Genomic DNA, 12,106 nt, shown 5'->3' on the forward strand with positions numbered 1-12,106 from the left:
GATTTGAAACAAGAGAGAGGAGAGATGAAAATATCTCATTTTATTAATTAAAAATTGGGGATAATGATGAGAAAAAGGCGCCTACTTCATGAGGGGAGATCCCCACACTGAGGTGTCAAAATTTAATTTTTTAATTCTTTTCTTTGGTCCTTAGTCCACTCTTCATCTTATGTGAGTTTCACTCAATTTTGGGGGGGGGGTTTATTTTATTCTTCAATTTATCTCCTCCCTACATTTGGATTAATCTCATTGGCATGTAAAACCTTTGTTTGGACCTTAATCCAAATTTTTTTGAAAACAGGGGCTCTTAGGCTAAGGTCCTTTGTGCACATTATAATTTATTTCTAATGCACCTTAGGAATTTCTTTTTAAACTTCTGTTTGGGGGAATTTATTTTAATAGGAAGGGATATTTTTTCATCCAAATATTTTTAAAAATTGAATTATCTCTCTAGAACATTTTCTCTCTCTAGGCCAAAACAGGTAGAAACAAGATTTTTTATTATTCTCTGAAAAGGGGATTGATTACAGGGGAAGAAACTCGACATCTTGAGGGGCTAGGGAGGAATCTTACAGCTTCCTTTGCCTCCCTTGCTTGATACTCAACTCCTTATCTTGAGCCAGCAGGCTCTGATACCATGAAAATATTGGGGGAGGAAAGAGATCTTGAGCTCTTGCAAGTACACACACACACACTCACACGATAATGGATAACACAGACATAAAGATGGAAGATTGAAGTCTTTTTCTTCTTCTCACTCTCAAAAGAAGGCTATAAAAGATAAGTGAAGACCTAACATAAGTACTAAAGTACTATTTACAACAAGCGGTCCATAATGTGAACATGCCAAATAGGTGAGCTGGTAAGATCAGTATGCCATACCTTAGTTGGACTAATAGGTGTACTATAGCATTGGTAAAGATCTATTGTGGCAGCTACTAAACACACAATGGTGTAAATGTAGAATGGCCACCCATGCACATCATGGGTGTCAAATCGTGTTGAGCTTAACATCTCAACACCCAGCAATATGTGCCCTTAGAACCTGTACTTGTTGCTAATGGAGAAGAGACCAACAATGGGGTTCCACAATGTTGGCTAGGGATGCTCCACCTTCAAGGAAAAGAAGCTACACTTTCATTACCAAGAAGCCAAAGGAGAAAGTTCCACTAGCTTCTAGTTATTATGTTGTGAGGAGAATTTTCGTGATGCCTACAAGAGGGATCAGAGCCCCAAAAAAACCCCTTGGTAGGTGTAAATATGAGAAAGAGTAGCTATAGGTATCGTTCAAATCCTTATGGTCTTATGTTTGATAGTAGAGATGATTGAGTTGCATGTAGAGAGTGACAAAAATTAGATGTGGTGGTTGGTGACGTTCATGATGATGATACATGGTTGTATGCATCTGACATCCACATGGAATCTGTTCACATGGTACCATAGGTTTTTTAAAGTGAAATACTAAGAGAGGGTGGCTGTAAATAATCATAATCTATCCACGATGTAGGAATGATGGGAAACAAGTGAATGGATGTAGAATGGTGTTAAGAATGACTCATGGTTGATCATGTGCATGGGGATGATGCATTGGTATATACATCCAATGTCTATACATAGGTGGTAGTCCACTTGGCATGGAGAGAGGGCACCACCAGTTGGGGAAAGGCCAAGAGAAGTGGTTGCTAAGTTAGGTAGTTTTGAGAGTTGCCAATTTGGAATGGATGGTGCAGAGAAGATCAGGGGACAGAGAGGAAAAACATTGAGTTTTTTAACACAGAGCAGAGAGAGAGAGCTGAAGTTCTAGATGAATAGAGGATGGGGAATAGGATGGTTAGAGAGGCTACATTAAAACTAAATTAAAGAGGAAACACCAATAATAGATGCTATGATTGAAATTACAAAGGTATTTGGAGAATTTGGGTATGTGGGATTCATAACCAGAGTAGAGATGGATATATAGGTTAAGGCATAGGTGAATTGGAGGGCCAGAGCATCTGGAGAGCACATACTCTGTTAGAACTTGTTTCTTCCCCACACCTTCTTTTGGTGATTGGAGCTGATGTAAGTTGTAGGATGGTTGCTACTTGTTGGGAGTTCATCACAGAGGGCTTCATCTTCTTCAATTCGATCAAGAAATGCATCCTTTAAAGCATAAAATTGCCATCTGTTTTTTGTCTTGTTGTTGTAAGACCCATTGAGAAAGGATTGCTGTAAGTTTTATATGAGTGTTGTGTGGGTGTCCAAAGTATTCGGTATCTGATGGTTCAACTATTGGACAATGGATTACTGTTTATAAGTTTTGAGTCTTGATCTTGGGTATGTACTGGGCTAAAGGAATCAATCAGTGGTTGTATTGGTTTAACTTCATCAATTTAGAGGGTTTGTATTATTTTTTTAGAGATTAAGCATGGATTGCTAGCATGAATCGGGTCCCTGAATTGTACAACTCATTTGAGGGAGATCATCAAAAGGAATTTTTGGTTCTTGACTAAGTGGACACAAGTTTGAGTTGGACATGATCAAAGGGGGGACATAGCAACATGTAGTGCTGGTATGTTTTGGATTCAGGCGTGTCATGTGAGGAGAAAGTGGATTTATTAGGATTTTCAAGAAGAGAGTCAACGAGGGACGAGTTTGGTATCCAGATGACTATGAAGCAAGATAGATTTAGACCTAAATTGAGGTATTACACAGACTCAAAGTTTGTCCAACTGGGGAACAACTGGTCTACGGTGTTGTGAAGCTAGAGGGGAAAGTGAAATTACAGGTTTTTGGGAATCTAAGAAGAGGGATCATTTGGTTGAGGACAATTTTTGACTTGGGTTTAAGGAGGTTGATATAGAAGCAAAGGATGGTGAAGGTGTGAGCTATCATCATGGGGCTTTTTTTGAGGGTTAGAGTAGATGAAAGTCCATGGATCTAGAGAAGTACTAGAGAACAAGGGACTGAATACATTTCTTCAAAGAGGTAAAAATAGTTGGTTGGAGCTTTTTTTGATTCACAAAAACTTAGGAGGTATCATCTGAACTAATAGATGCTTTTTGGAGTAGGTGATCTGGGAGCCCCCATTTTTTCTAGCTCTCTATCTCTCTGTTATGTAGTATTTGGTGTTGTTATAGAGGCGATCACCCAGAGACCTCACATGTTTTGATCCCCCACTGAGGGTTGAAGAGCTTTTGTTGATCTGTAGGTTGGAACCCACTTGATGAGACCATGTCAGGTATTGGATATGAAGTGTTTAGAGGGAAAAGGACTGAGGATGTCAACCAATTTCTACAGGTTAGAACCCACTTGATGAGACCATGTCAGGTATTGGATATGAAGTGTTTAGAGGAAAAAGGATTGAGGATGTCAACCAATTTCTCAATAGGATTGAACTGGTAGCTTTAAGTAGTAACATAGATGAGGATGAATACAAGCTGAAGATGGTGAGTGTGATATTGGAAGGACTAGCTAAGGAATGGTATGAGGATGTTGTTTATAGATGCTGAAAAAGGGGATTGGGATAGGTTAAAAGAGGCATTGAGGAGGAAATATGGGAAGGTAGATAGTCCTAAAGATTGATGGAGGGAGCTAGGTAAGTTGGAGAGGATGAAGAGATGCCAGCCTTTTCGGGAAGGTTTGCGGATGTTTGGAGAAGGATAATCAAAGCCTTGGGGGAGAACCGAGTACCACTAGACTTCTTGAAAAAGGATAGGTTTATTGGTGTATTGCATGGTAGTATTAAAGAAAAGGTGAAGTTGAAGGATTGCAACACATTTGCTGAAAATGTAAGGATAGAAACTGAGCAATGGAGAAAGAAGATGAGAAAGCTGGAGCTAACAAGGAAAGAAAGAGAAGGTGGTATGTAAATCAAATAGGAGTAGGTACAACATGGTCCTATAGTGGATCCTCCACCTCTTGACCTGCATTTGGAAAGGGGAGTTCTAGTGGAATCTCCAAGGTTAATGGAATCAAATAGGGCTCAACATGGATTACATCAGGAGATCTAGAGACTTACTAAATAGATTGGCAATCTTAACCTTGTTGTTCAAGGGACTCAGAATCAAGTGGAAAGGCCTCAAGGATAGACATAGCCAAGAAATAGATTGGAACAAGTACAATGTTTCAATCATGGAGAGAGAGGACACATAGCACCTTAGTGTCTTCAACCTAGAATGAAGCCAGGTGGGATATACCCAGTGATTCAAAGATAGGAAGGGGATAGACCTTTGGACCATAAAATTGGGGAAATGGGAATCAGGTGCCAATATAGGATCAAGCTCATGCTCCCTTGGGAAATGTGAGCATTTTGGAGGCTATGTTGGAGGAGACAGATGGGGTTCATGTGATGGCCACCAATAAAATGACAAGGATGCAAAGGTCACAATTTGAAGTGGTAAATAGGGAAGAAAGAGCCAAGAAGAAATCAAAGAAAGGGAAATCTCCCACAGATTGAGGGGAAGGTAGAAAACTAGAAAGGCTAGGGCCAGGAGAAGGAAGATTGGGATGGGATATTTTCAGCTGGGAGAAGGCCAAATACCATATAGTCTGTTGTGGCAGATGTAAAGCACAAGAAGGCTGACATTACCTATGGACAACTGCTAGCATCAGAATGGTGAAGGTTAGAGTGCATGAAGCAAGTGTGGTTCAGTTGAGTAAGGTGTCAGATGTATTTCCTGTGTGGTAGATGTCTCAATCCATGGTAGAAAGATAAGCAAATTTTACATTGATAGTGGAGCTCGAGTATGTGTGATTACTGAGAAAGCAGTTCATGCCCTAAAGTTGGATTGATAGGTTACATTGATAGTTCAGCTCGGGTATATGTGATTACTGAGAAAGTAGTTCTCTAATATGCATGCAAATAGGTGTTTTATACATAATATCTCTATGCATAGATGCCTCTTTATGCATAGATTCCTTTTTATGCATAGAGCCCTTTATGCATACTAGTAGCATGAAAAAGAAAAACTCCTATAGCACCTGAGCATGCAATCAAGGATGTACAATTAATAGAAAGGGTTTAGGGTGTAGAGGTTAGCTAAATATATAAGAAGGACAAGGTGTTGGACCAAAAAAAGAAGAAGACCTACAAACATATGAACCATAAACATCAAGCTTATTTTGCAAAAAAATGAGAGAGAGGGTTTCTCACCTTATGTGAAAATATCTAGTAAAAATAATTTATTTTTAATATTAAGTGTGATAAAACATAAACCTACATATGGCCTACTTATTAGTAAAGAGAAGGAGAAATCATTACGTTAAAGAGCACATACCTTCATATATTGCATGCTTACAGAGAGAAGAGAGAGGGAAATAGCATAACCTTTTGATTAGAGAAGGGAGATGAAGTTTATAAGGGAGATGAGGGGTTTTCCAACAAGGAGGGATATTAGAAGAGGTAGATGAGGGTTGAGGGAGATGAGGGGTTTTCCACCAAGGAGGGATATGAGAAGAGGCAAATGAGGGTTGAGGGAGAAGAGGTGAGGGTTTTCCAAGGAGGTATATGAGAAGAGGGAGTCGATAGATGCATGAGGAGGAATGTGGAGGGAAAAACGAGCTAGCTGGCAAGAAAAACCCGTGACTGCTTGTGCGAATGGAGAGAAGATATAGTGTCAACAAGTCTTTCTTTGGAAAAGCCTTAAGGACCCACTTGCATGATGTGAGAAGGAAAAAAAGAGCAGGGTGTATTATTAGTCTATGGCAAAAAGTATTGGGTTAGCACATGGACTTCTTCTTTCTTAGGTGTATTATTAGTCTATGGCAAAAAGTATTGGGTTGGCACATCCTTCTTCTTTCTTTCTTTCTTTTTTGAAAACTAGTTGGCTTTTTAAAAAAAAATAAATTATTTTGTTGTTTTTGTTTTTGTTTGAAAACTCCATCAATGGCAAAAAGTATTGGGTTGGCACATGCTTTCTTTGAAAACTAGTGTGACTCGTGGGGCGCGGAGAGTGGGTCCCGGTTTAGAGAATCGGCGGACAATGGCTTTTTGCTTTTCAAAGTTGGAGCCGTGAATGACTACTAAGCTGCTGCTGCTGCTTCTTCTTCTTCTTCTTCTGTAACATTTTGTTGAATGCTGACTTAAGGAAAAGAAAATACTTAAATATTGTCCGGTCGTAGAATCTGGTCGACAGTCGAAAGGAAAATTGGTATCAATCGAACTCTTCCACCAATAATATATTGCTATATATAAAAGTATAATATAGCCCAATGCTCCCTCGCATTTCCATCTGTAACTTCTTCTCTTCTCTTGTGGTGGTGGAAGCAAGCAATATTCACCAACAAGCAAGCATCAAAGCAAAGCAAGCCAGTAATTAGCAAAATGGCCATCGAGGTGTGCAGCGACAAGGTGGAGTGCAAAGTGTCGGCCAAGAGGATGTGGCGGGCAGCCTTTGAGGACGCCCACAACTGCCTGCCCAAGGCTGTGCCGCACGTGATCGCGGGCGTGGAGTACGAGGGGAGCGGCTTCAAGGCGGGCTCCGTGAGAACCATCCACTTCCAGAAGAGTAAGCATATTTATAAACTCTTGTGCATTAGGCAGCTCCCCAACCCAATTTGATGTGAAATTTGGGTCATAATTTATTTATTTATTATTAGGCTACGCCGAGAAGATCTCCAAGGAGAAGCACCCGGAGCACGTGGTGCTGTACATCAAGGAGAAGCTGGAGGAGGTGGATCACGAGTCCCTCAAGCTAACGGCGGTGGTGGTGGAAGGCGGCTTCCTGGGCGTCCTCGTCAAGCACTACAAGTTCACCATGCACGTCAAGGAAGGGGCCCAGCCCGGCACCTGCGTGGTGCACTGGTCCTTTGAATACGAGGCTCTCTCCGAGAAGCATCAGCCCCACGTCCCTCTGGCTCTCAAGGAGGTGGTTCCCGTCGGCTTCAAGGATTTGGAGGCCTACCTGCTCGCCCACCCCGACTGCGCGCAGTGATTGCTCGCAGAGATTCCATCCACGTCTCCGTCGTTTTAATAATAAGTACATGCTCTCTTACTTATGTGATTAGTATCTACTCCTCCATGTGACATGTATACAAGTGTTTTTTTTACCAATGGAACACTAGTCTGCTTTATTATGTGGCATTTGGATGCCATAAGTACCTAGTGTTTTTTTACTTATCTACTCCTCCATGTGACATGTATACAAGTGTTTTTTTTAACCAATGGAACACTAGTCTGCTTTATTATGTGGCATTTGGATGCTATAAGTATCTACTCCATGTATGTGACATGTATACAACTGTTTTCCAATAAAACACTCTCATGAGCCTTGCACTAAGGGGGGGAAGAGAATAATGCAAGGGTAGATACAGGGCTTGCCTAAATGTCATAACCCCCCCTTTTTTAGGAAGCTAGGTCACCTCAGTTGCATCACTTCACTCACTCTATACAGTTTTGTATTCTCGGTATGGTTCTTCTTTCTCAATCTAAAAAATCCAGCTTTGATATAGCAACCGCCTCTACAAATGTTTCAATTCCTCTATGGGATCCTTGTCAATCTAGGAAATACCGTTGCATTCCAGGAAATTCTAAGAAGCGCCAACGTACTTTTTTAAATCCCTATGTAGACAGTGCCATTCATAGGATTCGTAAAATTATAATATTTGTTAGCATATAATCATTTTTATCTAGCATGAAATCATACCACTGTAATTTTGAAAGTTATTCATATATAGATGGAGCATTGAGAATGCAGATCGACCCCTCTTCTCAAATTTTCTGTTTCGTGCCTTGCTTGAGCTAACATGCCTGAGCTAACATCGTGGAAAATAAATCGAGAGCCTCTCAATAGCTTTAAAGAAATGCCATGATGTCAAAAAAGCTCCTATGAGCCCTATTATACCCCAAAAAGAGGTGGCGTTTTCAATCACCCCAAAGAGAGATCTTACGTGGTGTTTCAGGGGGTAAACACCCCAATGAGAAATCTTAAATTTGGAGTCAGCCTTTAAAGATGTCATTCATGAAACATTAGTGTCGAGCGTTACTTATTTTGCACACCTTATTCTCTACCACTCTTTAGGTCTTGTAATAATTTAATCTTAGAAGAGAGTATGCTAATGGTATATGTGTTTGTCTTAAAACTACATCCTGAACAAGTTACCCAAGATGGGAATTAGAAGCCTCCTTCTCACATGTTGAGTATTGCAAATGAGGGGAGTAAACATGATGCAAAGATAGGAGGGTTGGTGAGGATCCAAAGATTATATGTAATAGCTTCCCATGATTGATTAGAAAGATCTACAATGAAAGAGAAAAAAGGGTAAAAACACCAATGGATGAGTAACCAGTATACGCCAGTGAAGGATCCCATAGAGGAGGTTGATGTAAATAACAATGTGGTGCAGGCAAATGGAGAGCAACAAACTACATTTGCTTAGTGGACCTAGAGAGTTCTCTAATAGTGGTTTTATGGTTAGACCTTGGTATTTAAAGTTGAGGTGAAATGCTATGAATTTTGACACATCATTGAGCAGTATTGTAGGTGCTAAAAATTAAACAAATTGACATGTATCATGTAAGGAAAAAGAGAAAGCAGATCTACCTTTGATAATGCTTGATGTTTCAATTAGCCATTCATTTGTTGTGATGGGAATAGTGGCTGAGAACAAAGCCTTGATGAGGAGTTTAGAATCTGATTAATGTTACACTTGGTGGCATAGATCCAAAGTAGCGTTGAGAACAAATGGTAGTGATGAGAAGTTTGGGATTTTCACTATTGTTACACCTAATGTACAAATAGAAAAAGTAGTGTTGAGAATGCATGGTAGTGATTGACATGTATGCATGTCAATGAGGATTTTATATCTAGTGGAGAGGTTGAGATATGATGGGTATAAAAACCTCATTATGCTTATATGGTTAAAGCAATATAGGAAATAGAGCCCACATGTTTTGAGGAGTCACTTAGACACAAACATTGGGAAGATGCCATGGGTGAAGAGATGGCTGCATTGGATACAAATGAGACATGGGAGTTAGTACCTTGGCCTAAGGAGAAAAAGGAAATTTTAAGTGGGTCGATAAAGTAAAGAAAAATTCAAATGGGTCTATAAAATAAAGCAGATTTCAAATGGGTCTGTGAGCAAATGTATAAGGCAAGCTTGGTAGCCAAGGGATGTGTAGAGACCTATGGCATTGATTATACATTTAGTGTAACCACCTGGATATGAGGATGATGTATATCCAAATTTTTCTTTTGCATGTTGCATAAAGCCTTGTATAGCTTGAAACAGGTATCTAGAGTATGGTGGTACAAGATACGAGAGTATCTTGACACTATTAGATTCCATATATCTACATCATATTTTTTTTGCGTTATGTGAAAATGTTATGAGGAATATATTCATATTCCCACATTTCCCATTATTTTTGAATTATCCTAGATAGATTTCGATTGGGATGCTTTTCTAAATCTAGGTGATCGTAGCTTACTTTATGTGTACGCAGGTGAATCCGTACATGCGTGGGAGTACTAGTTACATCGTCTTGATGTTATGAGTTTCGGTATGGTTATTTGTATTTTTAGTCAATTAAGTTTTTAATTGATTGGCACAGTTGATGTGATTGTAGATTCTTTAATTGGATTATGCAAGCAAGTTGGTGGTGGTGGTGGGTCAAATAATTGATTTTGTGTGTCATCGGATATTATTTGATTTTGTGACAAAAAGACTTATTATTTCATTTTGGGTATCATCCATATTTATTGATGATGTATATATATTTATTGGGACATGTGAAAGCTCCCTTGTGCATATTTGAATTTACAAGAAATGTACACATTTATATGGTTTTAGGTTTACATCTATTTTTTATTAGATTAGTTTGTATGTTATTTTAAAGAAGTTGACATTTTTGTAAGAGGACACTATTTTGAGCCCCACAAGTTATTTCAAGTAATATACTTAAATACACCAAGAGGAAGTGTGGGATCACTTTTGTGTGGGGGAAAATTGAACCCAATCTTGTGTCATGTGAAATTATTTATTCTATTCTTTGCTTGGTGTTTAATACTTTGCAATTAATTTATTGGGTTCATGTCAACCTCCCCCAAGCCTTTAAAGCTTATACTTATAAGATTATAAAAGCTTAAAGATTTAAAGCTTTATAAAGCTTAAAACTTTAAGAAAAGCTTTACAAAGCTTTTCTTAAAGATTCTCAAAAAAGCTATCAAGCCCCATTTTTTTTCAAATAGCTTTGGAAAACGCAACCATAGCTTTGGAAATTATTTTCTCCCTTGCTAGTAGTTTCCAAAAAATTTCAAACTGCTTTTTGCTTTCCAAAATCATTATTTTTTATCCAAAATTGCTATTTTTGAGCCCAAACATTTCTTACAAATTACCTAAGAATCCAAAAAACTTGTCTAAAATGTTTTTAGAGCTTTAGTAATAAATTGGGCACATTTTCGACCACTTATGCATACTTATTTTAATCAAGCTACCCAACAAATAAATTATTTATATGAGACTTTCTTTCTATATCAGAATATTTAGTACACATCACAATGACTTTCCCATCTCCTCATAATCATCGTCAACCATCGAAACTCCTACAAATTATAATGGAATGTCTCTGACTCACTTATATTATATTGCAATTCACACTTATTCGAGGCATTGTTACACATCTTCAACAACAAACCTAAAGATGAATGGTCAAAGAGTTGGACGGAAGATCATGAAGCTGTTTTGTTATGATCCCCATTTGGCAACACTCACATCTTCCCTCGTAATATTTAGTTTTGTCAACTCATGAAACAACATGGAATCATTTGAGGATACAAAATCGAAGATGATACCACCATTGCTAGTGAACACTTTCTTACTCATTTAAGTTACCATCAATCTCACTAACCCCCTAAAAAGATATTTGTCACAGTACATTATAAAATAACACTTACGTTCTCAAACATAAATCACCCATTCAATCTTTATTCTAAATTTATATTCACTTATTACTCCAGCATGAAACTAATAAATAATAAACAGATATTCCTTGTTAATCCTTTTTTCTAGGATTTTCCACAACCACAAGAAATGGCAATATCTATCGTAGATATTCAGTCAAGTATAAAGGCCACCCCATCAAAGAATCTTAATGGCTACTTGATCGTATCCTTGTTGCTTATCTAGCCTTGATTACATCTTATGTACATACTAGCCCACGATGATTATGATTTTGTGGCAACCAAGAATAGTTGCTCCTTGGGGTATGTTATGAGGAGTTAATTCATGGAATATTTACATTTCCACATTTTTCATTATTTATGAATTCTCCTAGACCGTAGCTTACTTTATGCATATGTGGGTGAATCCACACATGCAAGGAGAGAGAGAGAGAGAGAGAGAGAGAGAGGAGAGGAGAGAGAGAGAGAGAGAGAGAGAGAGAGAGAGAGAGAGAGAGAGAGAGAGAGAGAGAGAGAGAGGAGAGGAGAGAAAGAGAGGTTGATGAGATATATATATATAGAGAGAGAGAGAGAGAGAGAGAGGAGAGACATAATAAGAGGGGAATTAAAGAGAGAGATAGACATAGAGATGAGAGTGGAGTGAGGGGTGGGCTCCGCTTGGGAAGACGGCAGATGAGGAGAGAAGAGCGAGAGCACATGGGTAATAGAGGGTATAGAGAGAGAGGATAGGGGTTATAGAGGGTGTAGAAAGAGAGTGGATGTCAAAAAAATCTTGCTCCAAAAAACTCTCTCTAAACCCACCCCCAATATTACTTGACTTCTACTTTCTTTGATGACTTCTACTTTCTTTGATGGCTCCAAAGTACGATTCTTCTCATCTACCTCCCATTGCTTCATGCTTTTGGCATCATATGCTCTAGCTTGTCACATTTCACCATCTTCTTCTTCTTCTTTCCAAAAGAAGAGGGGTTACTATACTACTTCCCCTTACCTTTATTTTGTGCTAGTAAAGAAAGTAGAATCACTACCAAAAGAAGAGGGGTTACTATACTACTTCCCCTTACCTTTCTTTTGTGCTAGTAAAGAAAGTAGAATCACTACCATGAGCATGGCACTAAACTCTTCATGGGTCAGGGGTAAACATAATATCAGATATAGATTGGTTGAAAAGCTAGGGATCACTAACATGTAGCTACCTATTCCACAAATGCATGGCTTACCAG

At 38.7% G+C, this 12,106-nt stretch overlaps 1 protein-coding gene across 1 annotated transcript; it reads left to right on the plus strand.

Moving 5' to 3' along the window:
• The first annotated feature begins 6,209 nt into the window (after positions 1-6,209).
• On the plus strand, positions 6,210-7,053 carry LOC147613818 (pathogenesis-related protein 1-like). The gene is made up of 2 exons (XM_086781237.1): positions 6,210-6,488; positions 6,580-7,053. The coding sequence occupies exons 1-2, from the start codon at positions 6,305-6,307 to the stop codon at positions 6,912-6,914; spliced, it is 519 nt and encodes a 172-aa protein (XP_086637363.1). The 5' UTR covers positions 6,210-6,304; the 3' UTR covers positions 6,915-7,053.
• Positions 7,054-12,106: the final 5,053 nt, after the last annotated feature.

This window comes from Cibotium barometz, chromosome 43 (genome assembly GCF_041138505.1).
Source record: "Cibotium barometz isolate CiBa-2024 chromosome 43, ASM4113850v1, whole genome shotgun sequence".
NCBI lineage: Eukaryota > Viridiplantae > Streptophyta > Polypodiopsida > Cyatheales > Cibotiaceae > Cibotium > Cibotium barometz.